We start from the raw sequence: 22,353 nt of genomic DNA on the forward strand, positions 1-22,353 counted from the left end.
AGATAGAACTCAAGAATGTTAATGCTCACTGTCCATCACCTTGAAACATATTACCTTTGTTGGATCTACCATAAAACCAGGATCTAAAAGACCTCCATCGTTGTGATCATGATCCACCTCGTACATGTTATAAGATGGATTGCCAATCTCTACATTTATTCCTCCGTTGATAATAGGTTGTCTTCTAATAGTTTTTGTCCTAGAATATGTGAACATTAATTTAAGTGAGTTATCTAAATATCACAGTCATGATGTATGAAACGATCAGATTTGTAGATCTACTGACTTATTTTAACATAACTGATGGAAAGTTCCTAAATAAAATGCATTCAAAGTAGATGACCTTTATTGAGTCACAGAGGAGCAAAAAAGTTCTTAATGTGATAAGTTATTTTCCCATGTTATCTGGATTTAGCAATAAAAATGCCCTTGGAACATATTCCTCCTAAATAGCTAATATTGCATTAGTTGAAACTGAATATCCACTAACCAATTAGTTTTTTAAATTTTACTTTTCCCCTTTCTTTCTGAAAAACTCCCTAAAAAGTAATCATAAAGAAACTTTGTTTGAAATAGATTGTTTTCAATCCCTAAGTCACGCGGCTAAAATTCTCTTTTATATAATTCAAAATCTGACTCATAAACTCTTGATTTTGGATAACAATCTCACAGAATACCCACTCCTTCTAGATCTTTGTAACTACATATTCATATAAATCAAAGTAATGATGCCTCCAATAATACATAAAATGAACAAATGCACAATTTTTGGTGAAATGTACAATTTATGACAACAAATACAATTCAGTATTATTGTATTGACACTACTTATCTTACCCATTAATATAATAAGATGCTCCTCAGAGACTATTGCTGTTTCAAGGAAAAGCTACCACAAATGTAAAATTCTACTGAAATTGTTATTAATATGTCCTCTTAGTTTTGTTAGAATATATAAATAGAGTCACTCCAATAACATAACATGGGGGAAGGTTTTTCTGAATTATAATGACATAAAATGAAATAGAGGGATAAAATGTTTTGAAAAACGTAGGATTTTGCAGTTGGGGTAACTAACTTATGTTTTAAAAAAAAATCACGATGTTTCCGTAACTATTTGTGTAATTTATTTACTGTTAGTCTAGAACATTCCATCTTACCTTCTTTTTCTTTTACAAAGCACTAAACCAATTACTAAGGTGGTTATCAAAGTCACCAAGAGGACAAGAGGCACAATGATGGCGATGCTTCCTGAAAAAGAAATGAAGGAAGAGATGAACACATAAATAAAATGAAGAAAAGATTGATAGAACTGAAGATTTCATTACACCAAATCATTTGACTATTGATGTTATAAAAATAAAGCTTAAGCCAAATGTTTATATTCCTAGTTCATAACTAAGTTACTGAAAAATTACTCTCCTATTAAATACTTGATCTGCTTGAACTGTTTCTTTACATACCTTTCATTTATATGTTGTAGTTAAATACCTTGAGGTTAGAAATACTGACTTCTTTGTCAGAGTCTGATTCTCATCACACACATTTACTTGCAAAGAGGAAATTACATTCTGGTAACTCCTTATAAATCAACTCTGACTAAACACATTTACACAACTTCACTGGCCACATTCCCACCTTTCGTTTTGTTCCTTTAGCTGTAAATATTCTCTGGCCATGAGTACATCTGGCGAGTTAGACAGCAGCCTAGCAAAACAGAAGGGACACCAGTGCTGGATTTGGATGGACATAGGCCTAAACATCAGTCTCACAACTCACTTGAAGTGAGACCTAGGATAAGTTATTTAAAATTTGAGGCTCAAGCTCTTCACCAATAAAGCAGAGAAGAGAACATCTACCACATAGGGCTGTTGTTAGCTTGATTCAACAGAATAAGGGGGGCAAAGAGGATTTTCTTTCTCAGGTTCTAGTTCCAGAACAGTTTCAGCAAAACATATCTGGGGATTTGGCTTATGTTGAAAATGTCCATTTTTCCCTTATCTCATGTATTATTTAGATTGACCTTAGGTTGCATCACCTATCTTCAAAATGGAATAAAAGGGGCCGGCCTGGTGGCACAGGAGTTAAGTGCGCACGTTCCACTTTGGCGGCCCAGGGTTCGCCTGTTTGGATCCTGCGTGTGGAAGTGGCACCGCTTGGCAAGCCATGCTGTGGCAGGCGTCCCACATTTAAAATAGAGGAAGATGGGCATGGATGTTAGCTCAGGGCCAGTCTTCCTCAGCAAAAACAGGAGCATTGGCAGCAGTTAGCTCAGGGTTAATCTTCTCAAAAAAAAAAAAAAGGAATAAAAGATCTATGGAATAGCTCTTCAGGAGGGGTCAGAGAAACAGGGTCTTAGTTTTTATGCATCTGAGAGTAAGAGAGAAGCAAAATTGAGGAGACCTCTGCCCTCCTTTTCTAGGTTGGCAATCAGAGCAATCAATTTTTCTTTTCCAAAGACGAAGGAAACAATATCTCTTTGCTGATAATGTCATCCACAGGAGGATACAGCTAGGGTTATATGTCAATTATGCTGGAAGAAAATTGAATGTAAGGGTTGCCTAATGACAGGAGAGTATTAAGTAGCTCTATCAAGTCCCTAATGTTAACTTTTTCAACAGACAAATATCCAGTGCTCATGAGACAAAGCCTTTGTCTGTTTGGAATAAGCATCTGGTTGATTCAGTCAAGTCAACTTAATCGATGCCTGAACTAAGACACAAAGCAACCCAAAAACTAACTGAAATTTAATGTGAGGATCTTGAACGGTTCAGGAATAAAACGTTAAGAATTATTAAACACATGAATTTCCCTCTGCACTACATGTACATGGAAAAATACTGTGGTAGGAATTAATGGTAACGTTAAGCACAATAAGTGCCGCTTAGGGACTTTAAAACAGAAATACAGATCAGTTTTCATAGGTTTAGCCAGAAGATATCTGTGTGAGAAAGTCCATACTGGAGATCACTTACCAAAATACCAAAAAGTCTTTATTAAGAAAATGTCATGTAGAAGAGAATCTTCCAACTTGGAACTTCAAAAATAACTTGTCTAAAATAACTAAATAATGAGCTCTTCCATGCAAGAAAAAATAGGGCTTTCTTTCTTTAGTCAGTTTATAAAATAAAAAAAACTCACTTTACTTTTTCACGTTGTTACCAGGACTATAAAACTTAGTGAGTTTGGTGTTATATTACCTCCTTAGTTTTGGGAAAGTGAACTTTATATGAATGTTTAATGTATTAGTAATTAATGGTAGTAGAGAATCCGGCACCTTGGATAGTAATTAACATTTGTTCACAAATTTTAAATACCAGCAAACAGCTTGGTTTCTTCATAAACTACAACTTCAACTGATTGATCACGACTTTATAAATAACCCTTCTTCATTATTTACCTTTTTTCTACTAAAATTTATGGTAAATTGGTATGCATAAAATAGTTATGAACGCTGGTTTTAAGGTATATAAAGTTACTTTTCCCTCAATGCCATTACAAGTTACTTAGAAAATTAGATTTTATTTGTTCTACATAGTTTCTTTTATTCCTATATTGTAGAAATGCTGCTAATTATGCATGCTAGAAAACAAAGGACTTCATTTTTCTTTCTCTTTTTTCCATCACAGATGGCAGTTCCAATCCCCTGCATTACTGCACTCTGTTTAAGAGCCTAGACTTCTGATATGTTTATATAACTAATCAAAATAACTGCGATAATGCTTAGTGTAGCCAATAAATAATGCAAGGTAGCAGTATGGCAAGTTTTTTGTAAAATAGTCTACATTGATGGAAACATGGGCAACCACATATATTTTTAGAATCATAATATAGGTATTTATCAAAATAAGTACTTTTTCCACATGGTATATATAGCAGTAAATATTATATTGTAACATATAACAATCAAGGTCTATTGCCGGTAATTCTTCTTAACACTACATTATTGGTGGATTATCCTAAACTGATTTTAAAAAGTACACTCTGTACTAATTAAGGGTGGAAGGGATATCTCAACAACTTTCTCACATAAAAGAGAGTGTCGTTCTTTGCAACATTGTTCTGAAGCGTCAATATACAACACTTTTCCATTAGAAAGAAGAACTGTATCATCAAATTGTCATGTTGAAAAGACCCGTTCCATGAGTGAGGCAGTACATCAGAGCAATTGAGATAATAGACTCTGGAGTCAGGCTACGTCTGGTCAAATCTTGGCTTACTGGGAACATATCCTTAGGCAAACTATTTATCTTTGCTTTAGTTTACACATCTACAAAATGTCTCATCACTAATATCTACCTCATAGCAATGTAAATAGGATTATGTCTCATACATAGAAAGTACTACATACATGGTTATTAAATAATTAAAAATATATGTTGCCATAGCACTCTGCGTAAGCCTGTTTTGCACTTTTCACAACATATCCTAGAAATCAGTTTATTTGTAACCTGAGGGCATAAACTGTTTATCTTTCTCGATTTTGTAGATGGCACAGTTCCTCAGATATCATAGGGACTATACATTTAATTCTCATTTAGCAAATATATGTTGTGTTGCTATGTCCGACACACTCACATGTACTCTACTGTGCACCGGGGATACAAATGTCCCCCCTCTCATGCTGTTTGATGTATATTATGTGACAAACAAATGGCTTTTTTTAATACGGTGTGATAAGCACTACTCCAGGGAAAGTATGCATTTCTCTGGAAACATAAAGGAGGAGCATCCAACTGGGTATGGGATATAGGAGGATGACTGGTATGTCTCTGAGACCTCTTTCGTCCCATGAAAGAGAATGTAGGACAAGTGAGAAGAGGAGACATCGAATAAATCTAGGAAGAGAAATGTGAAGGCCTGGAGGAGGAAAGATTAAGGAACAACAAAGAATCTGGCTGAAATGCAGAATGGACAGTAGTGGAAGGAGATGCGGCTGTAGAAGAAAGCAAAGGTGATGTTATGAAGGGCTGTGTAAGCAATGTAAATGAGCCAGGCCTTTGTACTGTTAAAAAAAAGATGATGCTGAAGAAAATTTAGGAAGTAATATCTATTGGATATATTATTTAGCTTGAATTGAGAGAGAAGAAAAGTTAAGAGTGACACTGAAGTGTTGTTGGGTAACCAGGTAGATTTTGCAGCCATCTATATAGACAGGAAGGCAAAACAAGGTACACGAAAATGGCTGATTGAGTGGGGGAAGGTGATGAGATCATTTTGAGACATTTTGAGATTGAGATTCTTGTGGAATATAGATATAGATATAGATATGGTAATTGTGCAGTGGGATGTATCTCTCAAACTCTGGAGACAAACCACAATTGAAGACAGAAATTCAGGGGTAATTAACATAGAGTTGATAACTGAGGTCAAGGATTTAGGGATCACCAAGGAGAGTGTAAATAGCGGTAAGTGAAGAGTGGGTTGACTGGAAGGGATAGAAAAAAGGTATCTCACAAAGAAAGCAGAGTTCCTTCAAGAGGTAAGAGGGACACTAGAAGAATTCAGTATGAGAGATATCAAAGAAAGAGAACCTTTATCTACTGATTGAATTTATAGTAGAAAAATATAAATATAAATTATATCATTACAATTGACCTCTTTGATATGTTGCTATATTTTCTGCTCTTAAGTCTATGTTTACATATATGTATAAACGTGAGTGTGTTTATATGCTTTTGGGGATTAAAATGCTTTTTCTTAAGCATTTTGATAAATTGTAATGTTAAAAATCATAAAGAAAATAGGTTCCAAACTTAGTAAAGATCCTTCCAGTGATTTTTAAGAGACTGCCTATCATCTTGGTCCTGTCCACTAATCCTCACTTTGTACCACTCTCCCTCCTGACCCCTTGATGCTAGCACACTGGTCTTCTTTCAAACTCTCGAATACGTCTAACTCTTTCCTGGTCCAGGGTTTTTGTACCTGCTGTTTCTTTTGCTTGAAATACCCTGAGCCTCTCCTACTTTTCTTCATCCTTCGAGTCTCAGCTTAAGGATCACCGCCTTAGACAAATCACTCCTGACCTCTGTTCTCCTCCCCCATTCTCTATTTTTGCCTCTTTTTTGCCTCCTTCATGGAACTAACCAATGAAAACTCACTCATATTATTTTATAAATTTGCACGTTTACTATTTTGTGCTTCCTTGTTTTACTGCTGTTTACCCCTCTAAAACCTCAGCTTCATGAGAAGAGGCACCGTCTGTCTTATTCGCTGACTTTATCTCTGGATCTAGTACATTACTTGACAAGCAGTAAAGGCTCGATAGTTTATGATTACTTCGTATTCACATAATCATTTTTTTTCTGTTTTAGAACATGATGGTATAAGAGAGATGAGGACAAAGTAGACAAAGAGGAGATACAAATAACCCATTAACAGATATCACATCTCTGTTGTCACTTCGGTAAAATCAGCATCTCTACATTACTGCCCCACAAATGCTAAGTATATTTTTATCCTCCTTAATTTCAGCAGATGTGAATAGCATAATTCAAACATTGAACATCCACTCTCTTTGAACTTTAGGTAAATTTAAAATAGTAATATATAATGAATATTTTATCATCTTTACTTTAAAACTCTTCAAAATAGCCTCAGAACAGGCAGACTAGCTTTTCCAAGTGGAATTTAAGAAGAAGGTCCTAAGATAATAGATCTGCTTAATTCCCCAGGCTGATTTTTAGACACTTTAAACAGCAAGGGCCAGAAAACAGAAGTGTGACTCTTCGGAGATGATTAAGAAAGCTGTGTATCCATTAGAAAGGGAAATCTCCATGCCAGTGGACAGTAGTTAGGCTGATGGAGGCAGCATATCCTTGATTATCCAAGGGCCAATGATTATGGAATGCTTCACTGTAAGTGGAAATGCAGATTTGAAAATGCTTCCTAAAGTGTCCATCTTTTTTATTGGGAAGATGACTTTTGCCTAAATTTGGGGAACATTTGACAACCATTCAAAACCACTGGACTTTACCTGAGAGAATAAAAATAACCCTCCTACCTTAGGAAGGATCAGTTTAACTACGTTTTCCCTCCTTTCAGTGCTATTGAGGCAAGTTTCTCTAAGCATAAATGTCTGATGATAAGTACCTTTTAATAGGGTCATTACGTGGTCAACTTTGCTCAAATCTAAGATAATTTGGCATTTACATAGCCAATAGCCCTTTGAATGTGCATTGATACTTCCATTAAATTTAATGGCTTTGAATCAGTGATGGAAGGAAGAGCATCAGAATCTTTGGATAAAGGGTTATTACTACTTGCAACTCTTCTTTCTTTTGAGTCACTCTTTTAGTGGCATATGACTAGAGGCATTTTTCTTATTAGGGATCTTATGGCCCCTGCAAATGGTTGGAGGTGTCATCCTCCAATAAAAACATCTAGCACCCCCTCCTCCAAACCATTTTCCAAACGCCAAACTTTCCCTTGTGGATGGACCTTATACAAAATTCCAAAATTCATTTGACTTTCTACTCTGTTTCTCTCTTTCTTTGCAGAGTTTTACCAATATTTAAAATTGTTTTCAACTCTCTACAAGGCTATGTATCTCATTTATCTTAAATAATTGAGAAATTGCCATAAAAGAAAGCCTACGTCACCTTGTCTTCACAATTCTCAATTTATAAATTCAGTGCATTCTACAGGCTAGTAACTTGAAAAGCATTTCCATTTAAAAAAAGTGCTATTAACGATGGTTGAGTTTTGTAACTAGTTCACAAAATCGTATATAAATTAGTATGCCTCCATAATTATTATTAATAATATTAGTATGAGCCCTAGATCCTGGGAAGAGAGAGGAGGATGTATTTTTTTTCTCTCCTTTAGCAGTGTCAAATTAAGCAAGGTATATTTTGCCACTTCAACCTTTTATGACCAATTCCTCAAATCCTAATGCCCTATTCTTATGATTTTGTGCCCATAACTTTCCTTAAGGCCTCTCCCTTCCTTTCCCCTCCCTAAGGACAACACACAAATTCTAGGGTAAACCCAAAATCTTCCATGAGCAAAGACCACTCACTTCACCTCTCCAAATTCAAATATTCATGTCTAGGTTATTTAGTTTAGACCTATTTGCCATTTTGCAAAGATTCTTATGCTTATTAGCCTAAAGTAATCTCTAAAGGGTGGAACTTTGGACAATGTTTCCTGAAGAATTTCAAGTGATGATATAGAAACTAGTTGGGGCAATAGCAACAAACAAGTGGATGAGCAAACAGGGGTAGCCTGTGTCTAAGGTACAAAAATTGTATACTTTTGACTTGGATTGTGTCTTTTCTTTTTCACAAACTCCATGGTATGTTTTTTTGTTTGTCTTCAGGGAAGCTTTCTCATCAGCAGTGAAGGACTAGAGAAAAATTGGTAAAGTAGCATTCATAAATCAAGGATATTATTTTTCCTCTCCACGAATATATTTACCCAGTTGTAGATATTACAGATTTTTCAAATGTTCTCCACTCATGGTCAAATTAATAACAATATATGTGACTTTGTTTCAGATTTTTATTTGAAAATCTTCATAAAATCATTTAAAGATGTTGGAAAATACACACAATGGTGACGTAGATGAACTTTCATATCAGAGACGTGTCCTAAGATTACAGCTGCACAAAAAAGACTTGCGAAATGTTGAACTATATATTAAAATAAATAAAATATATTTTGAATAAAATATATTATATTCAAAACCAGTACTTTAAAGACAAAGAAGAAATAAATCAACTATGATTTTTATTAATAATTGCTTGTTAACATACTTTCTTAAGATTAACTAATCAAGTCTATTTTTCCATGACACATTGAAACGCATTTCAAGAAAATGCACTTTGCTCCAATTATAACCCGGAATTATTTTTTCTTCCTGGAGTATTCTCACACGCATTGTGATATTTGCAGCCTTTGCAGCTGATGTACATATCCTAAGAAAGGCTTATGCTAGGTTTGCAGATATGCATTCTGGAAACTGTCAAAATTTGAGATGAACTCTCACTGCCTAAAAGAGCGCATAAATGCTGGATCCTGTCACCAGGTAAGAGCTCAGTGTTTCACTTTTCAAAAAACACCTGGATAGCAGTGGATCTCTTGCAAAATTCCATGAAGAAGATTTTCCAAGACTCTACTCTCTCAATAATGGCATAAAAAGAAAACAAACAAAAAATATATTTCTACACTATGTAGAACACCCAGGATAATAATCCAAGGAACTTACTTGTACTGATATGATCAGACTTGCTGCTCTTCGGGGCTGGCCGTTCACATTGTGTGCCTGACCAGTTGGTGGAACATCTAGAAAGATTCAAAAAAGAAAAAAATTCAGTACATAGCAAAACCTACAAGTTTGCTAATGTAGTATCTTCAACCCAGTGAGATGAAGAAGGAGCCAGCCATCACAGATTCATGAATATTAGGTAGAGATTTCCGCTGATTTCCTGCATATTGTCAGTATGCTGAGGGTAACTTCAACTGCACCTCACTTGTTAAAATACTTTTTAAAATTTAGTTTTATAGTCATTTTCCTCTATCCTATGTTAAATTTAAAATTGGTATATTTTAGAGGAAAACCGAAATCTTAATTAAAAATTGGGAATTAATTTGAGAAATAAGAAAAATTACAGTTAGCCACCATAAAAATTGAGTTTGCCTGTCAAGCAAATCCTTCCTTATTAAGTTTCTGTGATTTTATTTTTCTAGTTGTTCTAAAGTTTAAAGGAGAACTAACTACCAAACAGCAAATTGTCATCTGTCTCATAGTTGAAGCTGCAGAATGTTTACTCCTCTAAGCAGAGATAGGGAAATATACTGCCTTCTCATTTAAAATCATCCTTCTATTACCATGGAATCAAGAGACTGTGCCCAAGATTTTATTGGGAGAAGTTGTCTTCCCCATATAAGCACCATGACTGTATGACACGAACTCTAGCAGAGGTTTAAAATAATACATCTGATTAAAATCCTTCATTTAAACATAAATCACAACTATATAATTAGCTGGTTGCATCAAAAAATAAATGCTGGAAAGGGTTAGCTATGTTCGAACAATGCCTATTGGCTAACACAAGACGCTTCTCTGCATCTGTCAGAGGAAATCCACAGAGAAACCATTTAATTGGCTTCTGTTCTTATTTAAAATGACTGTCAAATGCCACCATATCAAGAATAGTTGTGCACAATAAAAGAACAGCTTCCAGAATCATTCCAAGTAGAGCTCTCTTGGCATGGTGGCCAAACTAAATAACTGAAATCTCAAGGTCTCTGCCAATTCTGTCGTAGCCAATTCAGATAGCTGAAGCTGTTGGTGGAACTAGGCTTCTATTATGCTGTGTGAATTATTTGTGATATTCATGAAGACAGTATTGGCTGTCCTAAAACATGAGCAAATCTCATAAAATCATAATTACTGACAAACTCAAATCATAAAAACAAAAATCTGTTTCATAAAATCATATATTAACTTCAGCATAATTGACAATAGTTACTATTCAAAAATACAGTTATTTGATTAATAATGATATTGTAAAACTATGAGTATGGAGCATGATTTAAATAAAAATTAATATCGTTAAATTATTATTAGATCACTTAAGCATTATCCTTTTTGTTTAGCTTCTTTATGAAAGGCTTACACATCTTTTTTCTATACGTCGCATTTATTATATACCTTACTACAAGTAAATCATTAAAATAAATGAATAAATCTTCAGGCCAGGTCTGTGACTCTATGATACTGAAGTGAGGTAATGGAATGAGCATATTTTTAAATAATTATAATAAAGTGAACAACCAATAAAATCACTGACTTTTAAAAATCATTTCCTTTCTTCCTCAGTTGTGGTTTTGCAGACGAATGATCTAGAAAATTGTCCCAATTCTTCACAGTTTCTAATTCTTGACACAATCCATAGGTAATTCAAAATAAGAAGTTCAGGAAGATTTTGCAAACGTCATTAGAGTAAATTCTGATCGTTGTAAAATTCTTTTTGCTTTATGCAGCTTTACATTTGTCAGGTCTTCCTAATTGACCACTGAGGATGTTTTGCATGTTCCAACAACAAAAAAAATACTGATTGCTTAGTGATTTTATCATACAGCTGATGTGCACAAGGCTATTTTTGCGCAATTTTTTTTCAAGATTTTATTTTTTCCCTTTTTCTCCCCAAAGCCCCCCAGTACATAGTTGTATATTCTTAGTTGTGGGTCCTTCTAGTTGTTGCATGTAGGATGCCACCTCAGCGTGGCTCGATGAGCAGTGCCGTGTCCGTGCCCAGGATTCGAACCGACGAAACACTGGGCCGCCTGCAGTGGAGCGCAGGAACTTAACCACTCGGACACGGAGCCGCCCCCTATTTTTGTGCAATTATATTGAATGATTGATTAAAAATATCAAAATTTGCTCTTTACATTACCTCCTTTGCTTAAAAAAAGACCCCCAAAACCTAAATCAGTGTTCACATTAAATAAGAGGAATGGCCTGAGATAGGATTTGTTATGTTGCTAGAGATCAGAACCTCTGGGGCTCATCGTTACACTGAGATGCCTGGAAGTCAGAAAATGGAATTGCTCAGGAATTGGGAGATTAAATGCTAATTGACTAGATTGTGTTCTGAAATGAATATTATGTATTTTAATTACTTTAGGAAGTTACAAAAGATATGCCTTTACAACTCCAGAAGAGCAGAGAGAGTAAGGATAAACAAAGAAGATAAGGATAGTGGGATTCTTATTCCAAATTCTGGAATTATTTAAGTAGGATGAGTATTATTTTTTAACAATATTGATTAATTTCGTATTTTATTTATAGCTTGGAACCTAGTATTTTGATAGATAAAAGAAATCACCTGCTAGTAGTCATAATGCTCTTCTCTTTTAAATTGTGGAAACATTTAAATTTCTAATCTTCAGGGAATATTTTACGTATTACATACTGGAAATAACTCTCAAAGACTGTGCTGGAGAAATAATTAATTTTAACAGTTACGCATCTTAATCAGTTGATGATCACCTTGTAATTTTCCCGATACTCCTTATAAAACGATGTTTTATGGCCAAAGATAAAATAAGACATGTTCCACTGTTCTACATTTGTTCCAGTCTTAAAAAATAATCTCTTTTTAGATATTAAATCAAATAGAAATCATTATTCTTGTTGCCTACCTCACAAAATTACTACTTAAGGCATTTGCTGCTCCGCAAGTTCTTCTTCCAATGGCTGATTTAAGACCAAGTATTTTTACCATCTTTATAGAAATTCATAAATCTTCATATTCTGAGTAGACTACAATGATCAAAGCCATTAATGGCAGAGCATTTAAGAATTGGAATGTGTGCACATCATCAAAATTTCCTGTCCAATTCCCCACTGAAGTATTTGCATAATCATGCTGACAATAGTATCTCTGGCATCTGTCTTTCATTATTCCTCAAGCAAAATCCATAGTCCATGCCCTGGTCATCTTTAATCTGTACTGTTGCAATCCACTGCTCCCTGCTATTCATCCTCAGACAATTATCTTTAAATTAGTCCTGCATGGCCCTCCCAAGAATTTTTTTTTTTTTGTCACCATCACAAATACGTGTATATCTTTCCTTTTAAACTTATTCTACAGTTATTTCTCGCTGTCCTTAAGCTTAGGGCAATGAATATCAGCTTCTTCTTATATGTTAATCACTATACCATTCTGAATTATTTAGCTTTTTAAACACTTTTAAGAATTTTACCTAAGTATTGTTGAATCACAAATAGAGAGATAGAGAGATAGATAGATAGATAGATAGATAGAGAGATAGATAGATAGATAGATAGATAGATAGACATATTCTTATTTAGTTAAACAATTGTTTATCCTTCTTTGTTCACACCATGTTATGAAGATATTGCTCCTAGCAGATTCTTGAAGTCGATAGCTGCCTGATAAAGAGTTGTCGATTTAACACTCTGTTTGACTACTCTCCTTCTCTCAGAGGCCAGTGACATTAAAAAGAAAATAATTTACTGCTACATTGTTTTCTTAACCTTATTCTTCCACTTCCACTATAGCTTTATGTAGAAAATATTCTTAATGATAACATATTTTATCACATTTTCTTTATGTTCTAATTTAGATTAATGATTACTCAACTGAAAAATTTGTTAAAATTCAAATTCTGGAGTCCCATAGACAGAGATTTCATTAAGCTGCTTGGAGTTGTGGCCAGAAATCTTCATTTTAACAAAGTGACTCTGATGCAAGTAATTCACAAATCACACTTCAAGAAATATTTGAGATAAATTATTATTATATTCCCACAGACTTCATTCTATACCAAATATTATTCAATCATTTTTTTATTTGTAGGATAGGAATAATAATATGCACACTCAGCATGATTGTTCAAAAGATTAACCAACATTGGTAAAAGTTCTTTACATAGTACCTAATAAACTGAGTGGGTTTTTGGTTTTGGTCACTAATTCCCATCTGAATGTTACTATATGAAAGGCGTGGTTATTTAACTTATTGCGTCATTTAACAGTTTGTGCAGTATTGTATGCTTACAATATTTTACCATATTCTCTGTTTCAATTGCAATTTTCTGTAGCACAGGGGAAGATCTTTGTGGAAAGGCAATAGCGTAGCAGATATTGCTAGGAAGCACAGCACACATTTTTAAAATATCAAAATAAGTTTGGTATATATAAGGGGACAAAACATAATCTGTAGAAAAGAACGGTTTTTACATTCAATAGTGTAAATATGATATAAAATTAAGCTGTTCAAAATAATGATATCTCTGAAGCAGCAGAATGATTATTACAAAGAGAATTGAAATCAGTTGTAAAATACTGAAGGTGTATTAAAATCTTATATTTTCTTTCACTGTATCAATGATCAACTTACATGGACTACTTATGTCATTTTGCAGAAATGTGGTCTAAAGTCACCCGCTTTGGGAGGACTTCAAAATAAAATAATGAGATTAATATCTATTCCCTCTTTTCATTAAATTTAAAGGTCATAGGACTCTTCTGATCAAAGTGAAATTCAAAGGTGAGCCTTAAAAGAATTTGAAATTAAATTTCTCCTCTTATATATATGTGCTAGGCTGTCATTATTAACCATGATGATGGAGAGACAGTCAGAAAGAAAAATCTTTTAATATACGCTTTTCTTTCTACACACAGGAAAAAAATATATGGCTCAAAGGGATTAAAGAAATTAAAGAAAATTAAAACTAAATTAAAAGTAATTACAATTAAATTAAAATTAAAGAAATTAAAGAAAATCTGTGTGTAGTGTCATGCATGTTTCAGTGTTCCAAAAATTACATTCAATAAAAATTAAAATAAGTAAGTAAATAAATAATAATATATAATAATAATAAAATACATAAAAAATTAAAATTCAATAAAAATTAAAAATATGATTACATTTTATGCACCAGATGTATATAATAGTATTTCCATATAGTGAAAAAATTGGAAAATTAAGAGTCACTTGCAAATTAGAAAATAAAAAGTCATTTTTTTCCCAATCAATTCTGCAAATTTCACTCTTTTGGTGTTGAGACCATGACTCCATTTGCATGACATTCCTAACACTGAATCTCCCGCTTTGTGTAGGCCCTAGCATCTTTTATGCCCCTCTCCTTGAAGACAGTAGCATTGCAATATGCAAAAAAAATTTTCATTGCATTTGGAACATATTAACATATTTAGATATTTATTCACCTGTTTGTTAATTTTACTTTAAAAAACTTTTTCTTCTGGTATTATTTTACAACGTTCTTAGATAAAATTATTTCATATATGCATAATGATTCATAATTTTAACATGCTTCAAAAATTCCCTACCCTAACTTTGACATGAAATTTTACATAAGGTTCAATTAATATTTGCTGAACTTTGTGTCAGATCCTCGGATAAGTATTTTCATACAAAAAATACTCTTATTCAACTTCTATAATAACTTATGAGATGGAATTATTCACTGTATAAAATGAGGAAACGTGTGTTCAAATTATTTACCAGAAAAAGCATATCTAATTAGTGGTAGAAACAAAATGTGGGGTTATTATTTCATCATTGTTTTCTATAACAATGTGATGATTCTTCTAATTCAGCGCAGGAGTAGGAAGAAATGCTTTTCCTTACTCCTTCAAGCCACCAGTCCCTTAATAAGAAAGTCAAAATATTTTCTGAACAAAGGAAAATAAATGCATTTTTTTAAGTAGTAACATTGTAAGAATTACCACATTGGCTCAGAATTATGGTCAGTAATGCCTCATATTCTGTCTCTGGCAGTGACAGGGAGGGATATATTATTAAAGGGTGTTAATAACCTTCTTGATATCAACTTCATATTTTTGTGTTGGTTCCAAAATGCTGTAGATGTGTCTAATATATCTTTAAAGATCCATCGTATTCATCTGTATTATTAGTACAATTTTGAACTTTCACAAGAATTTATATTTCACTCACTTGGTATTTTTTGATATACAGCTTGGTAGTACAATTTTCATTTATTCAGTACTGTTCTCTCTCTAAATTTGACTGTTACTTCTTACATGGCAATAGTTAGGTCCTACTCTGGTTTGTTATCTTCAAAAAGTTTAAGATAATACCTTATATTTATGTTAGTTGTAGTAAGCATATGTGATTCAACTCTATAGTAATATATAATAATGCCTACGTTTAAAATATTACATTAAATCATTGTGTTGCCTACTACCGATAAAAGTAAGATAAAACTAATCTTACTTTAATATTAAGAGAATTTGTCAGAAAGAGTTCTTGATTTCTGAGAAGTGTTAATGTGATGAAGTAAAAAAATATAATGAGATATTCAATAAACTCTGACCAACAGTATTTTTAGGAGAAATAAAAATTAATGAGAAATTTCACTTGAAGAGGTGGCCATGATAGAAATAAAATTAATAAAATGGATTATTTAATGTGATTTAATTTAAGAAGTTGGTTGAAATAAGAAAGAAAAGATGAAATCTAGTTTGCTAAGAAATTATCCATAAAAGGAAATTTGTTAAGATTGGCTGGTTTAAGTTAAAATGGTTAAACATAAAAGTCTATGCAGGTCATTTGAGCAAAAATGGCCACTGAAGTGTGAAATGATGATTGAATAAATATAAAAAAAATGAAATCTCTAGTAATGGAAAACTTTTACCATCTAGATATTCTCCAGGAAATTTTATTGAAAGCAGATCTGAAAGGCATAAGGTTTTCTTTTAGAGTAAGTAGATGATTTCTACTTAACTGAATACATTACATGCAATAACTGAAAGAGAGAAGGAATAATCATAAAATTAGTATTAAGTATCATGGTGGATGTAATTGAAGACATAAAGTAGGCTATTACATTAGAAACAGTAGTTACAATTCTATACCTAAAGGTAGGAAGAAAAACAACATATGCTGCAACCCCCTTAGAAATTTCTACCTACATGATGCCAAGATGAATGGCCAATTCCAAAACTGGCTTCAAAACATACTGAGCCATGGAAAGTGGGTGGAAACCTCTATGCTTCATGCCATGCAGACAAAGTAACTAGTTTGCTACCTGAATATTTTATGTTTTAGCACAAAATAAGAGTAACCAATAAAGAAGTTTTCCATAAAAACTTAATAAAGGGCCTGCCTAATTCTTGGGGTTTCTGTAGTGCAGAGTGGTGAAATGTGAATCAAATTATGATGGGAATGTCTGATGTATCCAACTGCAGTTATTAAGTATTGTTTAAGGTATATTAATCCTACAGATATTTGGGGCAATGATACGGATATCAAGAAGTGTTATTACCAGGATTTCAGTGTGTGAATGCCATTATAAGTGCAATACATAACCCTAATTCTCTAAAAATATTCAACTCAATCTCAGTTGTAGTGCTGACATGCTGAGATATTGGTGTCAGCCATTTTAATTTGTAGCCCAAATCATTGAAAAATGATTCTGATATAGAAATGGTTATCTCCTTCTGGTACTGCAGCATGGCCTTTGTTCTAGTTACAAGATTTCTACACATCCACTAAAATGTAGCATCAAAGCTTTCCAGAACCAAACATTTATAATTGATAAAGAGACCTTGGATTAACACCGATATCAATTTCCCAATTTCTACCATTCAGTTTTCTTCAAAATCTAGGACATGCACTTTCAAAAGATTTTTAAAATTTTAATTGTTTAAAAACAAAACAAGCAATCAAAAAAAGAGTAAATGAGAAAAATTGAGAATGATTTGCTAAAGTCAAGCTTCAATATAAATGAACAAATTTGACTATGCTGCATAAATTTTAATTAGTCATAAAACCCTTGATATTTATAGGAACATGTTGCAGATGGAAACGTGTGAAGCCTTATGATAAAAGATGCCCATTAACACATACTTCTTCCCTAATCCAAGTGTTAGACTACTTTTCTGCCTCAAGGTGAGAAGATTTATGCAGGCAATGGTCTAAAAATTGATTAGGAAGTAGAGACAAATGTCTTCAACAAATCTAAAATGCTATAAAATATTACAGTAATATTTTACATTATGGAGAAAGCTGCAATTTGGGGGTAGTTATACACATCTGTATATTTGATCAACATACAATGATAAATATGGTACACTCTTTTTTTCTAATTTCTCTATGTATATATGCCTTCACAAATATCTAAATATGCATTTGCCTCTGACTATGTTAGACTGTGATTTACTTAAACGTAGAGAGTATCTATTATTCAACTTTGTAGTTCCTCATTTCTGGAACAGTGTCTGGCACAGTGTCAATATGTATTCAATCAATATGTGGTCAATCAGTACATTTGCTCTTTGACCAAATGAATGAATGAACGCATGATGGCATGGAGGATGCATGGTTGAACATATATGAATACATATACATACATAGAAGTGTCATATACATGTGCCATACCCTTCAGTTCTTGTCCCAGGATGCGATCAACTAAGAAATGTTTATTTTCTTTCCACAACAACAATTGTAATGGTGCTTGCCTGATGGGTACTTTGACATGGAAACCAGTTTTATATAAAAAACAAACAAACAAATATGTAATTAAATGTAATTTGATTCAATCAATTAAGTTAAATGATCGTCTGAAATTAAAGTACTGGCATGGTGTGACACGAACCGCATCTGCAAGTTTTACAATTAGACATATCCGTGTTATAATCTAGTCTCCCCTCCTCACAAAGGATATATCTTCAGCCAATTCACCCATTTCAGTCTTTTAATTAATAATAACAGGGGACAGCAATACCTCCTGCTTTTGTCACGCATTTCTCACAGATCTAGCTTCTTAAGCTTTACTTTGTTAATAAATAAATCCACTTCCTTTCTTATTTCATATTTTATCTTTCTATTGTGTATTTTTCTTTTTTACTCCCTCAATTTTTTTTCTTCTTCCTTCTTTCTTTCGTGTATTCCTTCCTCCCTCCCTTTCTTCCTTTCATTCTTTTTCTTTTGTGCAAGGCAAGTTGATCATTATAAAAGTAAAAAAAAAAAAATCAGGTTTCCTGAAAGATTAAATGACGTAATGTATATAAAATTTACACATCATCTAAGTTAATTTAAGTCAAATGGCAAAGAATATTATGAATATTAAATTTAAAGATTGTATGTGGCACACCAATATCAATATAATTATACTTTCTGATTTGTATGCTCAATGGAAGAAGTATTAGGTTTAAATTTCTATACTCCTTTGGCTTCTTTCTGCTACTATCCGAGTGTGAAATAGGTAAAAAAAAGCATTTCCCTAAGTGATGATAACATAAATCATTTCTAATTTATTTTTTACTCTTAAACCAATGTTGCTGATTAAGCCTTATGCATCTGATCTTTTCTTTGGAATTGTATAAAGTTAGTTTGGGATCAAGTACTCGGGTGAAGGTTGATTAATCTAGTTTTCTTGACTTGTTCCAGCATGGGACATGAGGAAGAAATAAATCTTTGCTGTTAAAAGCATCTGAAATTTGTGGTTGTTTTTTATAGCAGTAAAATCTGGGGACAGCATTCTAATAAAGACAAAATTAATTTAAATTGTTAAAGAGGTAACAATTACACAAATGAAAATAATATGCAGTTATATTGTGTTTGGTTTCTTTGGTTGTTCTGATCTACTGATTATATTAAAGGCCAAGAACATGTCCCAAAATGAAGCGAAAATAGTGTGACTACATCAAAGCTTCGTAACAATGGCCGCTTGATATATAACTATGTAATAGTTGTTCTTTGTTAAGCAGTGCCATTTGTACTTTCAAAGCACAAACTGGACTTTAAACTGCTTCAGAAAAATGTGATATGTCTATTCTTTTTTTCCCCATGGCATGACTACGACAGTGAAAGCCAGAACAACATACAACTTGTAACCTGGGATCATAAAGAATAGATATTGATGTGACAGCTTTCCTAGGCCCTCACTGCTCCAAAAGACATGCACATTTCATATTTTGTGCTTTGAAAGTATGCCAAGGGGCAGAAAACAAATAAGGGACATGCAATGACCTGACTCTTGAAATACAGGCCACACAGGCTGCTTAAGCTGAATTGGTCAATACCCCTGATGAAAAGATGTGATGTCTTTGAAATCACTCATGACAACTTCCTTGGGCTCCACTCAAGTATTCTCTATGGGGCCACAAGGTCACTGGTCCACATGGAAGAGCTGCTGAGCCTGACAGAAGAACTAGTGAAGAGCAAATCATGGAGTCTCCTTTCTGCAAGGCCAATATTTTGAGAAACCAAGACCCTAATTAGCTGCTGTAAAAGAGAAGAATAATTCTTACCTTTTTAAAATTTGTGACAGAAGCAGAACTCATTATCTTCTTTCCAAAAGCCCCAACAAAGGCTTCTCAAGTACCTGTACATTTCCTTATGTATTTCTCCCCGCAAGGACTTTGAAAATAATGCTGGACTTTTAATAAAATAATTAGCTTGGAACAATCACAAAAGAAAGATGACAAAATGCCTAATTCAAGTCACTCTCTTAATGAATGTCCCTTTGGTACTTTTATATGCACTTTGCATCTTTCTGCATTTTTAAAATCTATTTCAAAAATGTTTGTAATGCTAGTGTCTGTGTGTGTTTTCTAAGGTAATTGAGGGCAGATCTGCTGCTCTTTCTTTGTCTGCTATCCCTCATAGGACTTGAGCTGGGCTTTGTCTATTATAATTCCTTTCCCAGTCACTATTACTACCACTATCATTGCACTACTAATCTTTTATTTATGCCATATTTTGCTTTGTTTTCAATAACAAGCACTTTTTAAAAAGCCCACACTTTATTTTTTATCTTCAGACTCCTAGTAACCCAAATTATACCAGTTTCTGATCATTTATGTCTGCTCAATTACAACAGTTTTGAGTTTACATTTTTTAAGGGTTTACTATGTTGAATATCCTATGTTCTTTACATACATTACATTTCTTAATCCTCAAAACAATCTTAGGAAGTAGATGCTGTTAGCATTTCTATATTAAGAAGACAAAAGAAGCACGGAGAAGAAAAAGTGAACAAAGAAAACAGACTGAACCTCAAGATATAATGTCCTCTATCAGCTGACTCTTTTTTGTGCCCTATTTACCAACAAACCACTTTCAAAAAGCGATTTTTTTAACTAAAAAAAAAGCTTTGTCTTCCTTTACATTGCAAATTGACATTCATTTTAAAATCTATTTTTTCAAATCCATGGCTTCGTGTTCCAACAGAGCACCATGTCGTCAAGACCTTTTCAAAACATTCACATGACTGTGATACTGCATATTGCAAATGCTATCGGTGTTCTCCTACTACTTATAGAATGAACTCCAAATTCTTAGGTAAGCATACTATGTTCCTCCGAATTCTTTCCCTGTCCAATACTCCTTCACCAGCACTGTTCGTCTCACACCACTCAAACCCCCAGAGACTATGTCACATTCCTTCTCTCCTCGACTCTCCCCTCAAATAGACTCAGAGGCCTTGAAGGGCAGGGCTATACCCTACTTTCCTCTTATTCTCTATCCATTTTTGTGGGAGAATCCCAGAGTAAAAACAACACACAAAAGGCAAGGAGAAGAGAGAACAAAAATGAATAAATTAAATTTCCCCAATAAGTTAAGATAGTGAATTAAGCCTATTTTTATTTAAAGCCTTCTTTTTGTTTAACTTAAGCCTTTATTTAAGTAAAGTCTTTTACTTAAGGCTTCTTTATTTAGAGAGATATTTAACCTGAGTTCCAGAATACTTGGGAATAATTTAGGGATAATTTTAGAAGGCACCATAAAGATGAGAAAGAGAAGCACAAAAATGGTAAAATGAATCACTTTTCTATTTTTTTGTGACTCTTGCATTTTTTGAAAATTTCTTAATGAAGTTAAGATGTGGTGTTACAATAATGATAGAAACATGATCGTATCATAGGTTGTCAGATCTCACAATATAATACAGGCGCCAAGACATTATTTTTTAGCAACATTGGTTAAGCACGTATTACATGCAGAATGTGTGCTAGCTGTTGGGGCAAAGCTGTTGGGGCAAAATAATAATCAGACATAACCTCTTACTGGAAGGAGATAATTTCATGGAAAACCATAGTTCCTCTCCCCAAAAACAAACAAAAAAACAGATGTCCATATAAATCTAACCAAACCAACAAGGAAACTAAAAGGGAAAAAAATAATAAGTTGGGGGAAAATACCCACAGCAAGTTATTTTTAGCTTTTGTTTGAAATGAAGAAGTAAAACATAAAAACTAACAGCGCTATCTTGTTTTTGCCCACATGGAGAATTGTTCCTGCTACGGGCAAGAAGCAATAATATATATTATAAGAAATATCTTGGAGTTTTACCACATTGCCATTTTCAAAACAATGAGTACCCGAATTGATATGATTTCAGAAGTAATGTAATATCAGAGTTAGATATTTTTTGGTTATGCCTTGTTCGACAATACAAATAACTTTAAAAACTTGGTTTTTTATTCTATTTTGAAAGAGAATATGAATTATACAGAAAACTATTTTTACAAAGTATTTTAATTTATATTTAAATTCAAAGTAATTTAAAAATATTTCCCAAATTCCATCAATAACAGATAACCATTGACCTGCAAGCTACATAGCCAATATTTTTGTCTATCTTGTTCACTGATCTATCCTTTGATGCCTAGGATGTTGTCTGGTGTATAGCAGGTGCTCAATAAATATTTGTTGATGAGTGGATACAGGAAAAGAAGATTGGCAGTATTTTTGTTATCTAAAAGGGCAAAGTATGAACAAATCAAGGGACAGACACCTGGGATTCTAGTTCTTATAGACTGTAGATCTACTAGACTAGGGGTTATAAGAAGAAATAAGTAGAAAGGCCTATTATCTCTCTTGAAGT

General features: G+C 33.3%; 1 protein-coding gene across 5 annotated transcripts in view; it reads right to left on the bottom strand.

Annotated features, from left to right (window-relative positions):
• Window positions 1-22,353, bottom strand: part of LRP1B (LDL receptor related protein 1B) — a 1,812,874-nt gene that overhangs the window by 6,296 nt on the left and 1,784,225 nt on the right. For all 5 annotated transcript variants that reach the window (XM_044768977.2, XM_070507612.1, XM_070507613.1 and 2 more), the window contains 3 exons: window positions 9,209-9,285; window positions 1,161-1,251; window positions 55-199 (listed from right to left, as the gene is read on the bottom strand). In XM_044768977.2, the coding sequence (XP_044624912.2) occupies window positions 55-199; window positions 1,161-1,251; window positions 9,209-9,285 (313 nt within the window). The remainder of the gene's footprint in view (window positions 1-54; window positions 200-1,160; window positions 1,252-9,208; window positions 9,286-22,353) is intronic.

Source organism: Equus asinus, chromosome 4, assembly GCF_041296235.1.
Source record: "Equus asinus isolate D_3611 breed Donkey chromosome 4, EquAss-T2T_v2, whole genome shotgun sequence".
Lineage (NCBI taxonomy): Eukaryota > Metazoa > Chordata > Mammalia > Perissodactyla > Equidae > Equus > Equus asinus.